The sequence below is a fragment of the Hippocampus comes genome, unplaced genomic scaffold (assembly GCF_001891065.2).
Source record: "Hippocampus comes isolate QL1 unplaced genomic scaffold, H_comes_QL1_v1.1 scaffold91, whole genome shotgun sequence".
NCBI lineage: Eukaryota > Metazoa > Chordata > Actinopteri > Syngnathiformes > Syngnathidae > Hippocampus > Hippocampus comes.
The window spans coordinates 1,709,940-1,727,035 of NW_017805034.1; the positions used below are offsets into that span (position 1 = coordinate 1,709,940).

The window sequence follows — 17,096 nt, forward strand, 5'->3', positions numbered from 1 at the left end:
TGTCTGCCTCCCCCCCCCCCCCCCCCGCCGTCCCCGCTCTCTCCTCTGGCAACGAGGCAGTGAGAAAAAAGTGCACTTTGAGCGAGTCAACACAATCCCCCCTAAAGGCCGACGGTGCCCCACGAGGGTGTCCGCTGTCCGAAGGCAGTCCTGCATCCCCAAAATATTGAGTCGACGACATTCGTCCATACCCAAACAGATTATCAGGTACAGAAATCTTTTGATGTCAGAAACTAAACAACTCTAACATCTGTGAGTGACCGGATTCGTTGCCTTCATACAATTACTAGATCATGTGGGCCGTTTCCCCAGCCACTGTTTTGTGTTGCGTAAGGAAGGGCAACGAAAGAAGGCCGGAAGCTGCATTCCAACTCTGAACTGTGAGGATGATGTGCTCGCCGCTAAGCTAGTATTTTCAGGACAAAAATTTTTTTGAGTTAAAAGCGGATTTGTAGAAAATCGAGATTTATTTTTTTAATTTTTTATTTTTTTAATAAATCTGAAAAAGTCTCTTGCAAATTGTTTATGTTGCGGATGTGTTTGTGATTGTGCATATGAGTGCATGCCCGAGTGTGTGCTTGTGTGTGTCATGTCCAGGCAAGACACGGTCCCCACCCTCCTCCTTTTCTCCTCCCTGCAAGTGTGTGTCATTCCGCTCTCTCTTTCGCTCTTTCTCTCTGTCTCTCTCTCTCTCCTTTTAATCTTGCCGTGTTCTGGTATGTTAGCATCAAAACTCATGTTCTCACACTCTCTCACACACACACACACACACACACACGCTATAAGACACTGAGACCTCATTCACAAGTGGAGGCGCCAAAGAGTGAAGGCCCATTGACTTTGACAAGGAACAGACACGCCGGTCTTGTTTTCCCAGGAAGTTTGATCCTTTTTGGGTGAAGAGTTGGAGCCGTGCCAGCCGCTGACACTTTGACACACTCTTTCTCGCACATTGAGAGAGAAAGCTCCGTGGTCGCGCGCTGCTGACACAAGGGTCAGAGCATTTAGGATCATTGTGGACCGAAAGAGTGCGTCCAGCTGCTTGACATCTGGGACTCATTGTTGAGGCCAACTTTTTTTTTTTGGTCAAACTTTTGAATGAGGATGACCGTGGATGTCGAACAGAGTCTGGACATGTGGTGATTATCACCCCGCCACCCCTGGAAGGAAGGTAGCGCTGATCCGGATATCAGGAAATCCCCCCCTGTGGAATAGATCAGTTTGGATTCATTGGATCTGGCTTGAAGTCGCTTTTCGGGCAGTGTGTTAGCCATGTTGGTAATGGAGGTGACATAGCTCCATATTCACTGCCCCGCTCAGGTATGAGCCGTAGTCAGGACCCTTATTGGGGCTCTGTCAACAGGTGAGTCACTTTTGGGAAGTCATTTGACGGCAATGGGGCTCGGTTTCCAAAAAAGTGACGACGTAAATGTGAGTGTGAATGGTTGTCGGTCTCCAACATGAGCCGTGATTGGTGACCAATCGTGGGTGATGTTTTCCTTTCGGCCAAAATGAGCCGGGAGAGACTCGGCTCAGAACATGTTACCCTTCTTTCAATCCATATTTTTAAAGATATTTCAACACAGTATTTAAAACAAATTATATCACTTCAGTGTATTTTGTGCTCTAAATTTGCAAATTATGAATGCACTTTTTTTAGAAAATAATGAAGCCTCGTGTTAATATTACTGGAGTTTTTGCTCATATGTCTGCTTGTATAAGCTACAACATTTGCACAGAATGTAAGCTAACTGCGTGACTAGAAAGTTATAAGTTCAGTTTTTGTTTTGTTTTTAAAGAATAGTGGCTAACTACTTTGGATATGCAAAATCGAAAGTCTTTGTACCCGCTTACCTGTGCATTTGTTCTGTGTGCAGAGCCCTGTTGAACCTTTCGGGCCACTGTTCTGTATTTGTTTTTTTTTTTTAATTATTATTCTTTCTCTATATTTGAGTCATACATTTCACTCTTCAGAGTTTGGCATGTTTCACCATGCCATGTCATGCTTGTGGCTCCCCACAGCAACGTTCAGCAATCAAATGAAAGTGAACACCAATAGTTTTAAGACTGAGTCATCGGATGTCCTTATATTTTAAACTGCCCTTTGCGCGTGTGTGTGTGCGTACATTCTTGTTCTGTCGCTGGTGCCAGCCCCAGCCAGAGGACATGAAAACGTGCGTCGTCCATTTTGGATAACTTGCGAGTGAATGTAACGTGTACTTGTTGATGCTTGTGTGCATACCTGCTCATCTGAACACCCACAAGCAAATTTAATCCATTCTAAAACCGCCATTCATTCACAAAGGAGATGCGTTTTGGTTTTTGGAATTAATACGGCGCATGATGGTATTCTGGATTTTCGGGGAATTACGGTGTGGATAAGCTTTGTCAGAATAACAAGCGCCGCGCTTTGATTTGAAAAGGCTCCTCCATCTGGCATCCTTCATGGCTGCATGTTTATGACTGAGTGTACTTCTCTCTAAACATTTCACCGCCATGGCCTCACAGTTAAGAGATACACAGAGGGATACAGTATATTGCAATCTTTTTTTTTTTTTTCGTGATTAAAATCGCTTCACTAAGTCTGGCTGTAATCGATCGTACAAAAACGGAAGCAAGATTTCTGTCGGTGTCAATTGTCATGAAAAGCTGACATGGACAAGTTATCTGATGCTAATGCTGTTAGCTCACGCTAAACTGTACATTCTCCCAAAATCAATCCAGCACTGCTCGTCATGCACGAAGCAACCATTGGCTGGTTAGGTGGGCAGGCACTCCAGAGGCTCCATCTCTTTGTGTACAAAAACTCCAGTGCAAAAGATGACAGAAGCTTCCTTCTTTCACCATGTGTATCAGTGCCCCCTACGCCCTCGGTGGAAATCAAGTTTCTTTGAACTGACGTCTCCTTTTTTCCAGAGGTACGGCAGACTGGTTTGGTGTGAGCAAAGACGGCGAGAGCAGCCAGCGATGGAGGAGGAAGAGCGTGCAGCATTGCAGTCATCTCTACGGGGGGCTAAAGGCTCAGGTGATGAGGGGCATGGAGCTGACCAGCCAAGACAACCTCTCCCTGGCCAGCACTGAGACCCCTCCACCCCTTTATCTCACGCCCCACCACCCTAGTCACCATCACTATGGCATGCAGAGGGTAGGCCACGGTCCGAGCCTTTTTTTTTTTATTTTTTTTTATTACTGCTTCAGTTGATGGGTGTTGAAGGCACACGAGTAGGAAGCACAACAGCCATCCCCTTAGTTGCGTTATTTCAACTGCTTTTTTTGAAATCTGCCATTTCCGTCATGTCATAATTATCTAAAAACACAGAAAAGCACCGAGTTTTACGAATGCGTAAACTTACGGGTTTTTAGTTGCGAGGCATAGCTCAGTCCATGTTTTGCTTTGGGTTGCGAAAAATAAATTGACTTACAAGTGAGGTTTTTTTTTTTTTTTCTGACCACGGGTCTTTAGAAAGTGAGTCATGAGAAGAATTATTATGACTATGTCTATTTGAAATGTCAAAACAAAGCCAAGGTTTTGCTTCAAATACTTTATAGCCACTTAGTTTAACAGTAAAACTGAATCCGACACAGAGAATTTCACAAAAGCACTTAACTCTGGGTTAGAAATGTTCACTGCTTTAATGCTAACATGTCTTGCGAAATAGCCATAGGCTAGTGAAACTGGCATCAATATTGTAGTAGTAATCTAAAAAAAAAAAAAAAGACACTGGAATAAAAATGGTGAAGTAGCACTTATAGCGCACAATATTCACAGGCTGTACAAAAAAATGACCTGTTACATTGCATTATATCTGCATTTTTGTGACATTGTTCTTCATGACCGGCTCCATGTGTACCTTTTCGTATTCATTTTAAAGTTCTTATGTTTGCTTGTAATTGTCTTGGCACCTCAGTACCGATTTGCTGATGCCATACTCCCCCACCTCGCTCTCTGAGGTCGACGGATCTCGCGCTTCTCGTGGTTCCAAAAACTAAAAGGAAGCTGAAAAGAGGCCTTTTCAGTGGCCGTGCCAACATTATGGAACAATAGTTGATCACATAGTAACATTGAAATCAATAGAACCTTACCTGAGTGTTGACTTGCGATATCGAAGTAAATCCGTCTTGCGTGCGCGCAGATTGTGGACCCCCTGGCTCGTGGTCGCGCCTTCCGTACGGTGGAAGAGGTAGATGGCTTCGGCGCGCCGCCGGCTCACACCAACGCCTGCACGGCTTCGCTATGCTCCTTTTCCAGCTCCCGCTCGGCCCTCAGCATGTTGCCACGGCGACGCAAACGGGAGTCAGTTGCCGTCATGAGCCTCAAAGCTGCCTCGGCGTTGATGAAGGTGACTTGCAAAACACACTTCAGATACTCTGTCCGAACACACTGCATTTTATAAACTAGCGTTTTTGTTTTCAAGGATAACTTATTTAAAAAAAAAAACATAGGCACAGACTCAAACGTGTGCACAGACATTTAACAAATCAAGAGATACTCTGTCCGAATACACTGCATTTTATAAACTAGCATTTTTGTTTTCAAGGATAACTTGTTTTTTAAAAAAAATAAAAAGCTTTTTTTCCATCATCTCAACACAAGCACAGACTCAAACGTGTGCACAGACATTTAACAAAATATTATCTGTGCATACAGGGCCGTGCATTAGGTGAAAGCGGCGCAGGACGGTACCGCAAGCGGAGTTTCCTGCCCTCCAGTTTCTTTGAAGATGACACGCTGGACTTCCCCGATTATCTGGACACGTCTTTCTTCACTGGGGTGAGCAGTGTCCCACCCACATACAAAAAAATGCGTCCTCATTAGGAAAACTGTCGGAAAGTGAGACTTGTGTTGTGTGCTTTAGGAGGGTCTACCGGATGAGCTCTCCAGCTATGCGGATGAAGTTTTTGAGACGGCATCGGAGGCCGCGCACCGTCAACCGGATGAGGGCGAGCTCACCGGAAGTGCGCTGGATAGGAACGAACTGGAGAGGAGTCACCTGATGCTGTGAGTTTATTGTAAATTGTATTTTAGATTTAGGGCAAAGTGAAATGATAAATGAGAGTTTATGGTTACAATGTCAGCTGGGAACTCTGCGTGGAATAAGAAATACAGAAAATAGGATGTCGATGAATGGATGCCACTCTTATTTCCAGGCCATTAGAGCGAGGATGGCGCAAAGCAAAAGACGGATCACTCGTCCAACCCAAGACGCGCATAAATCAAGAGATGGTGAGTCGGCAGCGTGGGCAAAGGATCGCGTTGCCCGTCAAGAAGCTGTTCACCCGAGAGAAGAAGAGGCCTTACGGGCTCGGCATGGTCGGCCGTCTCACCAACCGAACGTACCGAAAGCGCATCGACAGCTTTGTCAAGAGACAGATCGAAGACATGGACGATCACAGGTAGGAAATTTTTGTTTTCTGGAGGCTTACGGCAGTACTCAAAGTGTGTATTTGAAGTAGAAGTATTTACCGTATTTTCACAACCATACGGCGCACCGTATTAAAAGGCGTAGTGTCAGTTACGGGTGATGTTTCTGTGTTGAGCTCATACACAAGACGCGCCGCATGGCTGGACGCAGGTATGTTAAAAGCTAGCTTAAAAAATATTGTAGCGTGCGCGCTAGCGTATGTTTTTAAAAAGGCAGCGGGAGTAAAACTGAGTGCGGTTGTACTTTATTCAAGTATTATTTATGTACTCACGTGATTTAAAAAAAAAAAATTGATCAGTCCTCATCCTCAGCTAGGCAATTTCACAATCAAAAACGTCAGGTTCACGTCATTGTCAGAGTCAGCCATTTTGACAAGAGGTTAAGTTACACATGTTTTAAAATGTAGGTCGTAAAAGTAAAAAGTTGTCAGAAAACAGGAAAATCTCTTTACCTACTAGTATTTGTACTTTACCTCCCACCATTGGTGTGTTTGGCTGATCTTCTCCTGCTGATGTCATCACCAGGCCTTTCTTCAGCTACTGGATCACATTCGTCCATCTACTCGTCACCATCTTGGCTGTCAGCATCCACGGCATCGCTCCTGTGGGCTTCTCCCAACATGAAACTGTGGATTCTGTAAGTAACGCGTTGGTGCGTTCATTGTCCCCAGTATTTCATTGAGGATAGAAGAAGAAATGCCACTTTTTCAAAACACACTTTTTTTTTTATTTTTATTTTTTTAGGTGTTAAGGAACAAAGGTGTGTACGAAAATGTGAAATTTGTGCAACAACAAAATTTCTGGATTGGTCCAAGCTCAGTGAGTACTTGCAATATTTTCAAATTATTACCAATTTAAAGTTTTTTTTTCTTTTTTTTTTTTAATGGTTCAGTAAAAGCCGGAAGGTTGAATGTTGAAAGACAGACGCAAAACCATAGCTTGGTTAAAACCAACTCAAGTTCTGTGAAATAGCTAACCGAGTGCTGTCAAAAAAAAAAAAAAAAAAGTAGGATATTACCAATTTAAATGTTTGGGGTTTTTTTTGTTTTTTTTAATGGTATGGTAATGGTAAGGTTGAATGTTGAAAGACAGACGCAAAACCGTAGCTTGGTTAAAACCAACTCAAGTTCTGTGAAATGGCTAACCGAGTGCTGTCAAAAAAAAAAAAAAAAAAGTAGGAGTGGTAGTAGAAAGTAATCGTAGCAGCCGTGGTTTGCTGATTCCTTTATATGTATTTGCATAGACATTTTATTTTTTTTAATGACGCATAGTCATGAATATGAAAATCATTTTTTTGGATCTCAGAAATTATGGAGCAGCAACAAAGAACAAAGGATTATGATGAATATTACTTAAAAAAGAAGTGTACAATTTACAACAGCAGGCAGATCATTCAATTGGTTAAATTGATTTTTTTTTTTTTTTCCCCTTGCAAGGAGACGCTGATCCATCTGGGAGCCAAATTTTCCCCTTGCATGCGTCAAGATCGAGAGATTCACAAACTAGTGCAGGAGAAGAGGGACAAAGAGAGAGAGTCGGGCTGCTGCGTGAGGAACGATCGCTCGGGATGTTTGCAGACTTTGCAAGAGGAATGCTCGGTCAGTTTCGAAATATCTGACTGAAAAAGTTTGTTCATATATTTACTTGTATTGACTGCTACTTTATATTGTTTCTTCGCTTCTAGACCACCTTGGCATTGTGGGTCAAGTGGCCTCAGCACTCCAGCGCTCCTTCTTTGAATGGTAAATTACGTCAATATGGTGCTGTTTGCCATCAGGATCCCAGGTAAAATCAAATTGGTGTGTATGTAATTCGATACCGCGTCATGTTTTAGCCTGGGAACAAGTCGCAGAAATGTTTCACTCCCACCCCCCCACCCCCACCTGGGTAATTTGTAGAATTTGTCAGGAGCCTGCCTCTGTTTCGCCTCACGAGTGGCCTGAAGACATCACCAAGTGGCCGGTGAGTAGAACATGTTAAAAAAAATGAATATGCAGAATCATTTACCAAAAAAAAGAAAAAAAACCATTCCATTGTCTCCTGTTCAACTGCCAACATTTTTAATAAGTGACATTCACAAATCCAGACAGTACAGTCATTTTTGATTTTTTTTTTTTTTTAACGCCAAATAAAAATATTACGACCACCCCAAGTGTTCATCAAAAATGTGACAGAGCATTTATTCCTTCAAATCGAATACTATTGCAAGCCACTGTAACATTATCCAGTTTTTTTAACATTAACACTGCACTTGAATACAAGATCAATAAGAATAATTTACACACTCGGATGACATACACATTTTACCAAAATAGAAGTTTAAAGACCAACAGCTCTGAAAGATGAAATGCAAATGTATTATCCTGATGATGTTAAACGCAACCGAACAGTGTGTATTTTATTTTGCATACCACTCGAAGTAGCCCACGTTCCTTTACTACAATTATAATTGAAATCTACTTTTGTGTGTGACCTGCAGATTTGCACGCGGTACAGTTTTGTGAACCACACCAATCTTCCCCACATTGATTGTGCCATCACAGGCCGGCCCTGCTGCATCGGAACCAAAGGACGGTAAGGATCCAATGTCACCGAACTTTACAATTCCAGCTTGGACAAAGACTTTTAATCTGTATATAGGGGAAAAAAATGTCTGCATTATTTTTGTTTTGTTTGTCATCTTATGTGCTGTTGTAAAAAATCATTCCGACTTCATGAGGTCATTTGGACAGCATGCCATGCGTGGCTCGCTATCAATGTGAAAAGCATAAGGTGCAGCTGTAGTAAATATGTTAGTCCTTTGTACATTTAAAAAATATACACAGTATTTACATTTCATGCCCTGTGGTTGGCTAGTGACCGCGCAAAGTCAGCTGGGCCAGGCTCCAGCACGATTGTGACCCTAGTGAGGGTTAGTGATGTCGGATGGCAGGATGGATGGATATATTTACATCTTGAGAAATATTTATTTTTGGAGACTTGCATTTACACTTCTTGTGTTATTTTTGTACTGTATACAACATCAATATTCTAAATTAAATAATATCCTGACAAAATCACTACTATTTACATACTCTTTAATATGTGCTGTATTATGTTTTGTAGATGTGAAATCACTTCCAGAGAGTACTGTGACTTCATGCACGGCTACTTCCATGAAGAAGCCACTCTCTGTTCACAGGTAGACGACACGCATGCACACACTAGTATTAAGATTTCTGCCGGCAGCCGAAATGTTTCTTCAAATTGCGTCTCAAAGCGGCAACGTTTAGTTAATTTCATTTGAACCTAAAATTACGCTTTGCATGCTTGCGCTGGCTTCCTACAGTAGTAGAGTTGTGTCACCTTTGTTTCCATCGCAACACCAGATCAGACAGTTTTAATTGATTATTTTATTTATTATATATTTATTTTTATTAAGACATCCAGTTTTACAACAGATGGGTTTTGGTAATACAGTGATCCTTCGCCACTTTGCGGTTCACGCATCGCGGTTTCAGTGCATTGCGGATTTTTCAAAAGTATTCATAAAAAAATAAAAAATTTAAAAAAAATTTTAAAAAATTAAATGGCAAAAATGCCGCAAGAGGCAGCGAAAGTCAGCAAAACAGCGAGTCACATAGAGCAACATACACAGTACTGCATGTATATTTCATGTTTGTTTACTGTATTTTGTTATTTATACACTAACCTAACTTATACATCTTATACATGTATATAGCATTAGGTAATGTCAATTACAGTAAACATTTACTTCTACATGCATGTACTGTATACCATTAAATTTGTCCTTATAAATATTATATATACAGTACTCATACACATGTACATATACCTGTATGGGGGGGAGGGTAACTACTTCGCGGATTTTCCTCTTTCGCGGGGGTCTCGGTCCCCATTAACCGCGATAATGTTCATAAAAAAATGACCACTGGGTGTCAGTGTTTGTTTTTTTAAACCCATATCTCAGAGATTAGGCATATTTTAGAAAGCCATTTGAGCCTTTATTGGATATCCTCGATTTCAATCTTAGGTTTCATGTGACGAGCACCCTCTTGGTCATCACTAATTGGACACATTTTTAGTCAATGGCACACAACGTAGTTGGACGATTGCATGTTACTAGTGCATTCGTTTACAACTGCATTCTACGAGTAGAAGATAGTAGTGTCAAGAAATACGTTACTAGGAAGATGTTTGCTGAATTGTGTCATCGTAAATGGACCTTAAGCTTATACGGCTTTCCATATACAGTATGTACACTATAGTATGACGTGGCTATTGCATGTCAGTCACTCTTTCTCCACTAGGTGGCGTGCATGGATGGCGTGTGTGGCCTCCTGCCTTTCCTCAACCCTGAGGTCCCAGACCAGTTTTCCCGACTGTGGCTGTCCCTCTTCCTTCACGCTGGGTGACCTTACCTCTCTATTAGTTCATCATCACAAGCCTCACTCTTTCAAATAGTGTGTGTGAGAGACCATTTCGGTAGTATCTGCGGGAGCTGATCCTGAGTTGTTTTCCCTGACAGCCCCTCATAGAGCACTCTGCTGGGTTAATTAATGCTGGGATGAGGATTTGACCCAGAACATTGGGAAGCATCTACTTCTATTGATTTGCGTTACTAATATTGATGCGTTCAAGCTGCTAAGAATTGGGATCGCTACAGTTAAAAAATATTGATAATTGAAAACATTTTCTAAAAAGGAGCAACCAGGGACCCAGTCGGGGGTTGCCACGAGTGACTCGCATATGTTTGCCACAGTTCTGACTTTGAATGCCCTTTACTCAGCATTCTGAAAAGTGTGCTTCAATTGCAGATACGGTTGCCAGAAAATGTATGTGAACTCTTTGGCGTTATCTGGATTACTGCATAAATTGGTCATAAAATGTCTTCTAATCTTCATCTAAGTCAGAACAATAGACAAAACAGCCTGCTTGAACTAATACCGCACAATTACTGTATGTTCTCCTATTTTTGTGTTATTTTTGGCAGCCATTTTAGCTTATTAGTTTGCATCACATTTTAGTTATAACTAAATATCCTAACTTCAACGCCGCTATTTCTGAATCGTTTTTGCCATTTGTCTGTAGGATTCTTCACTGCCTGGTGTCAGCGTTGTTCCAAATGACAGTTCTTCGAGATCTGGAAAAGCTAGCTGGCTGGCTGCGGATCTCCATCATCTACATGCTTAGTGGCATCACGGGCAACCTGGCGTCGGCTATTTTTCTGCCTTACAGAGCAGAGGTACAGAACATATGTGATCGAACCCCAAAATGTGGTACAATCAGCATTAGTGATGTATACAAGCTGTCATTGGGCAGTAGGCAAGGGACACCCTGAACCGGTTGCCAGCCAATCGCAGGGGACACGTTGACAAACAAACATTCGGGCTCGCAGTCACACCTAGGGACAATTTAAAGTGTTCCATTAACCTGCCAGGCATGTTTTTGGAATTTGGGAGGAAACAGGAATACCCGGAGAAAACCCACGCGGGCGCAGGGAGGCCGGCGCCGGAATCGAATCATGCACCTAAGCACTGTGAGGTGGACGTGCAAACTAGTCGACCACCGTGCTGACTAAAATGTGCAACATTTAAAATACAAAATAATGTCAAACATTAGAATGGGACTTGTAACTCTGTACCTAACATCTTATTTCAACAATTTAAAAAAATTCAGTAAAGTTCAGTTGTATTTAACTTAAATACCGTAAATGTGCTTTCTAGTACACCAAAAAGTAGACTACACATCCACTTAAAAATGTATCTGGATGCAGATTATTTTATTCTGTGTTAGCCACCTGACAAAATAAAATTGAATAAATTAAACAACATTTGTGGGGGCGTAGTGAGCTTGATTGATACATGCTAGAAAGATATCCTGTCCCAAACACTGCATTATTGGGACTTTGGCTCTGGTTGCCTGTTAATGTTTTCTCAGCTAGGATTCAAATTACTTCAGTATTTCAGATTTTATCTGATTGTGGGGCACAGGAATCATATTTATTCACTAACATCGCATTTTGTCTTTGATGTTGCAGATTTGAACCCACATTTGTTAAATTCCGTTGTGTTTTTAAATGACTACCAATTAATCCCTTATACAGTGACAATACAGTAAAATTGTTTCTTCATAGGTGCAGATATGGCGCACATGATGATTTCCCAATATGTAACCCCACTTTCGCAATATAAGAATCCATCTCATTTTCGGATAAATCCACAGCATTAGCGACAAACACGACCACATGATAGTAAGATTTGAACACCACACACACAAAAATTTTTGCGAGACATTTTTGCAAGGTGCTGCCACCCTGTCTCACATGAAAAAAACTAAATTCAACCCAAAGGCTTTGAAGCACTTTGTTATTATGATATAATTAACGTAACTGTTTTGACCGATGACTCAAATGTTTTTTTTTAGTTGTACTCAGTGCTTGTAATGCGCAGTTTGAATCATGATGATCCAAAAAAGCACGCAATTGCACAAGTATTGAAGAAGACATATATGAACATTGTAAATGATGACTTTTTGCACAGATTTTTCAATTAAAAAAAGTATATTTCAGTATACAAAACCATGTAAAATATTCTTCCGCAAAAGTAGTAAAACAAACATAACATCACCTCTCTAATGCGAAAGTGATTCAACAGCATCCCTTAGTGGCGAAATTTAGTATTACAACCTACCCCCTGATCTGAAGGTTTTTTTTTCTCCCCCCACCAAGAGGACGTAAAGCCAATTCCAAAAACGAAAAAAAAAAACTCTTCCGCAGGTTGGCTTAAGCGGAAGCGTTTTTGTCACACAAAAAATAAATGTGCGAAATTGAAACGGCACGTGTTTTTAATTCTATCAAAAATGGAGAGTACAGGGCGTGCGTGCATTTTATTGACACTCTTCCCAATAGCTTGAGCTGACACGACATTCTCACGACAATTTCCCATCTTTCATGCAACCTCAAAGGAGCCTTGAGGTGAAGTATATGAAAGTATGGTAACAATCTATTCACTTGAACATTAAAGGTCAAATATGAAGGTCAAAGGCTCAATGAGCACAGCTCAGCAAATATTGGCACCAGAAAGCCCTGACTCACCGCATAAACGCCGTGTGAAAATTTGATAAAGTCATTGGCATGCGAATGTGCGCTCATTAACGTCAGGTCATGAGAGCCTGGAGCAGTATCAGAGGCCGGCTGTGCGTCTCACACCCATCGGTTGACCCCCCACCGTGCAGCTTCTGCAGATAGCAACTCCAAAAAATGTTATCTTCAAAAACCTGCTCTGCAAAAAAAAAAAAAGTTACTCAGCACTATTCCGGCATTCTGTGTGTCTTATTTGACTGCTGTGAGAAAGTAAGACGGAAGCGCGACTTCGAACTACTTCCTAATAAATGCACTTTTTTTTTTCCACTGTTAAGCGCAAATATCAACTTGAAGCTGATGTTTTGATCCATTAACATTTTGCTTAGTTCAGGGAAATTGGTGTGTGAATGGCTCCCTGTCTATACAGTCCACAGTATCTAAAAAGTCTACACACCCCTGATCAAATGCCAGGATTTTATTTTTTTTGATGGAATGAAACGAGACCAAGAAAAATATAATTTTTGAATATTTTACACCATTCATATGACCTGTTAACCATTACAACTCAAGACTTTTTTTTGGGGGGGGGGGGGGTCAATCTTTTCAAAAAAACTGAAGTGTTGAGTGCGCATGCTGGCATCTGGGATATGACTGTGTTCAGAATTAAGCAAGCTGAATTGAATTGATGTTAAACAGGAGTTCGCACATGCTTGCCTGTTTTTGAATGCCAAATCAATTTTAGATGTTCTGGTAGGCTTTTTTCTGACAGTTTCTATTTTTTTCCTCCATGTTCTAGCAATTGCTTAAAAGTTTGTACTAACAGTGAGTCCTATTTAGATTGTTTTGTTTGTTTTGCTTCTAACTTCCTCCAACTAGTTAATTCTCCTGAAAGCAGAGGCCCTGCCAAAGTGACCCATGAACTGGACATGAACCTTGTGGAGAGTAGAGATGCCAAACTATTATGAAAACTCCACTCCAGGTGCCATTTTTTTTTTTTTTTGTTTTGTTATAATCACTGTATGGAAGACGCATGCAAATGATGCGCATCAGGCAGAAGATAGCGAGGAGGCTTGCAGCCCACACCCAAATGCTGTTCTCTGATAACAGCCTCAGGAAAACACCCCCACTACCGCGTACTCTTTACCACTACTCCTAGTTTACTTCGGAAAGAAGGAAATAATTCTCTTTATATTTTACTTTGTGTTGTGATAAAACGGTTTATTACCTTTTTTGTTTGTTTGATTGTTTTTTTTATTTTTTATTTTTGCATCTCTATTGTGGACCACTTTTTACCCCCCCTCATGTGCAGTAGCTCACAATGCTGTCTAAGAAGGAGAAAGAGCTGCTTGAAAGTGTATGGGGGCAACTGACTCCTGCGGCTGAATACATTGGAGCGGATGCGCTTCTTCGGTAGGTTCAAACCTTATCCAAAATCCGAGAGCAACAAAATTTGTGTCGTACAATATTGTAAGTAGAATAGTGATGATGTTGACATTGTGTGACAGCGATATGACATCATGGTTTTGGTGTGTTTTGACGCTCAAACTCTCTTCTAGACTGACTTTAAAAAACGAAAGCCATTCTCAACGGACCTTGAAAAGTCGGCATTTAGATGCTAGTGAAGCACCGAATGTTAGCTCCAAGAATTTTAGAATCTCATTCATCGTAGGCTACTAGTAACACGGGGTTTTGAACTAGGGAACAGTTTTCCCTCACTATAGCATGTAGTTGTCCACTAGTATGCCGAAGTTGTCTGATTAGCGAGGACAAAGAGTGTCGGCATCCTCAACCTTAATTTTAAGTACTTTGAATAATTACGAAATCGCTTGATGGAAAGTCTTATTTTGAAATCCTTGAGAAGGTAGAGGGTGGCCCAGTGGCCTGCATGGGTTTTCTCGGGGTACTCAGGTTTCCTCCCACATTCCCAAAACATGTATGGCAGTTTAATGGAACACTCTAAATTGTCCCGAGGTGTGAGTGTGAATGATTGTTCGTCTCTGTGTGCCCTGCGACTTGCTAGCAACTAATTCAGTTACGCTATTATGCCCTTGTTGTTTTACACAACAAGTGCACAGAATTGTGTTTGTACGCACAAAAGAGTGTCCTATCTGCACCTAAAGACGGATATCAAGTATATTGAAAAAATGCTTTCAAAGCACTTCATGGGATGAAAAAATTGTGGTGGACTAGCCGGGATAACTCGTGCTGTACTACCACTAGCATCAATGCTAACACTGCAATTATCTCGTACCCGGTCCTTTTTTGGAGCCATCTCTTGTCCTCGGATCGCATTCTAGTCCTCTTTCTTTAAAGTCTTGAAATATGCAGTGTTATTGATTTGATCAAATAAATATTTTTAGACGGCGCAAACACTAGCGTAATCTGATTTCGGTGCCACAGCAAACCTCAACGGGCTCGTTTTGGGAATTTGATGAAGCTATCTGCGCCACGATAGGCGCACCGGCGTACTGAGGGTGTATCATTTGACATTCACCCAGCACAGCTGACAATTCGATTTGACTAAGGTGGAGTAAACTTTATGACTGCTGGAACCAACGTCTATCGATGCGGGAAGTGTAAGTCAATTTTCTTGAATTTAATCAAAGTTCCGGCAGACTGCACTCCGCATTGATGTGCAGTGGATGTCATCGTATTCTATTCATAAGTATGAAAATAGCGTGCATTGAAACGTCTGAATCACTGCAGAAATCAATTCAGCCACACAGACACGTACGATGTGGGTGGGGGCGATCGCCTTGCATATCTGACTATTCGAGCGAAATTTATGTCATCCATCCATGGAGGTCTGCTTGTAGTTCCTTAACATATTTTGCTTACCTCGACCTGCCGCAGGACACGCAATTTATTTCATTTATTCTCCTGCCATGTCAAGGATGAGTTGCTTTAGTTGACGGTCAATAAAGATGGCCTTTTTTAAAAATGTGCCGCGCCTATTTTATGGCTGTGCAAAAAATACCAAAACTTAGTCTAACCCACCCCAGCACAGATTTACACTGCACCTTTGAACATTTGCCATTGATTTGTGTGTCTCATGTGATTCGCAGAATGTTTACGGCCTTTCCCGGCAGCAAGACGTACTTTTCCCACCTCGACATCAGTCCGGGCTCCGATCACCTCTTCACCCACGGGAAAAAGATCGTTCAAGCCATAGCCGAGGGAGCCCAAAACATCAGCAGGCTGACGGAAACTCTGGCGTCGCTGCAGACGTTACACGCCTACCTGCTGCGGATAGACCCGTCAAACTTCAAGGTATCTGCACCAATTTGAATGCGTATGCGTTATGTCATAAAGATGGCCGCTGTTTCAGTCAAAGCGTCTAAGAGGGGCAGCCCGGTGGTCGACTGGGTTGCGCGTGGGCCTCACAGTGCAGAGTTCGATTCCAGCTCCTCTGTGGAGTTTACATGTTATCCCCGGGCCTGCGTGGGTTTTCTGCGGGTACTCCGGTTTCTTCCCACATTCCAAAAACATGCATGGCGGGTTCATGGAACCCTCTAAATTGTCCTAAGGTGTGATTGTGAGCGCGAATGGTTATTTGTCGATGTGTGCCCTGTGATTGGCAACCGGTTCAGGGTGTCCCCCGCCTACTGCCCGAAAACACCCGTGCCGCTTGTGAGGATAAGCAGTTTGGGTAATGGATGGATGGATGGATGAATGTTTCGAAGAGAATTCTGTTCAGATTTTTTTATTTCAAACAATGACCACAATTACCTTGAACATGAGAAAAAAAAAAACCTTGACAAGACCTCATTCATAATTTAACAATGTTTAATTGTTGTGTATTGGGTAGTTAACCTCAAAGTGTCAGTTTTGTTAAAAAAATAAAAATAAAAACTTTCGTTTTAAAATCTTAAATCCTTGAGATAGTATTGATGATTAGTCTTCCTTTAATTTCAGGCATTTAAAAAAAATAGTAAGCATGGAAAGCCTGAAAATAATAATTAACATCATCGTAAAACAAAAAGTTAACCAGACCAGTTTGGAATGAGTCGGTGAGTTTTTATTCATGCTCTACGCGGTGTTTTCCCCTTCTCCTACAGCATTTCTCCCAGTGTATGCTTGTGGCGTTGGCTGTTCACATGGGCGAAGACTTTACGGAGGTCTTGCACGCCGCAATGGACAAATTCCTGTCAGCTTTTGCAGCGGTGCTCGCTGAGAAATACCGATGAGACTCCAACGACGTACAGTATGCAAACCATTTCATGTACAGTATTTATGGATGTATTCGTTGTAATAAAACGTGGAAATCACATGACGTGATGTACTTGACACTCTGTAGTCGGGGCACTGTATCTCTCGAAACAGGATGAGATGAGCGGGTACACATTTAAATTATGTTATCATATCCATATCGCAGAGTGAGCACGGAGCCAGCGTTTATTACGGTGCAGGGTGCAACACGCCTTCAAACGTCGCACGCGTCAAATTATTTTGAAAGACTGTTTACGTGCTGCTGATTGGGTTTTTTTTTTCCTGGGGGCGAAAGGCAGGAGGCACTTATTTGTTCAAATGGGCGATATAGAAATGCACATTGGGCTTCCTTGATTGTGTCATATATCCGATACCTTTGCC

The 17,096-nt window shown here is 41.7% G+C and overlaps 2 protein-coding genes across 4 annotated transcripts; both read left to right on the plus strand.

Moving 5' to 3' along the window:
• Positions 1 to 590: 590 nt before the first annotated feature.
• On the plus strand, positions 591 to 10,793 carry rhbdf1b (rhomboid 5 homolog 1b (Drosophila)). Of its 3 annotated transcripts, none has more exons than XM_019863600.1 (15): positions 591 to 1,363; positions 2,917 to 3,145; positions 4,134 to 4,340; positions 4,649 to 4,771; positions 4,857 to 4,999; positions 5,149 to 5,394; positions 5,948 to 6,059; positions 6,167 to 6,241; positions 6,859 to 7,020; positions 7,107 to 7,207; positions 7,321 to 7,384; positions 7,902 to 7,996; positions 8,528 to 8,603; positions 9,733 to 9,833; positions 10,514 to 10,793. In XM_019863600.1, exons 1-15 carry the CDS (start codon positions 1,323 to 1,325, stop codon positions 10,761 to 10,763), a joined length of 2,025 nt encoding a protein of 674 aa, XP_019719159.1. In that variant the 5' UTR covers positions 591 to 1,322; the 3' UTR covers positions 10,764 to 10,793. The 3 variants fall into 3 exon arrangements, with proteins under 3 accessions (XP_019719159.1, XP_019719160.1, XP_019719161.1); XM_019863601.1 differs by lacking the exon at positions 591 to 1,363 and having other exon boundaries at positions 3,022 to 3,145; positions 4,134 to 4,181; positions 4,250 to 4,340; positions 10,514 to 10,792; XM_019863602.1 differs by lacking the exon at positions 591 to 1,363 and having other exon boundaries at positions 3,022 to 3,145; positions 4,250 to 4,340; positions 10,514 to 10,791.
• A 2,751-nt stretch (positions 10,794 to 13,544) lies between these two features.
• Positions 13,545 to 16,793, plus strand: hbae4 (hemoglobin alpha embryonic-4). Its single transcript, XM_019863554.1, has 3 exons — positions 13,545 to 13,916; positions 15,572 to 15,776; positions 16,565 to 16,793. The coding sequence occupies exons 1-3, from the start codon at positions 13,825 to 13,827 to the stop codon at positions 16,691 to 16,693; spliced, it is 426 nt and encodes a 141-aa protein (XP_019719113.1). The 5' UTR covers positions 13,545 to 13,824; the 3' UTR covers positions 16,694 to 16,793.
• The last annotated feature ends 303 nt before the right edge of the window (positions 16,794 to 17,096 follow it).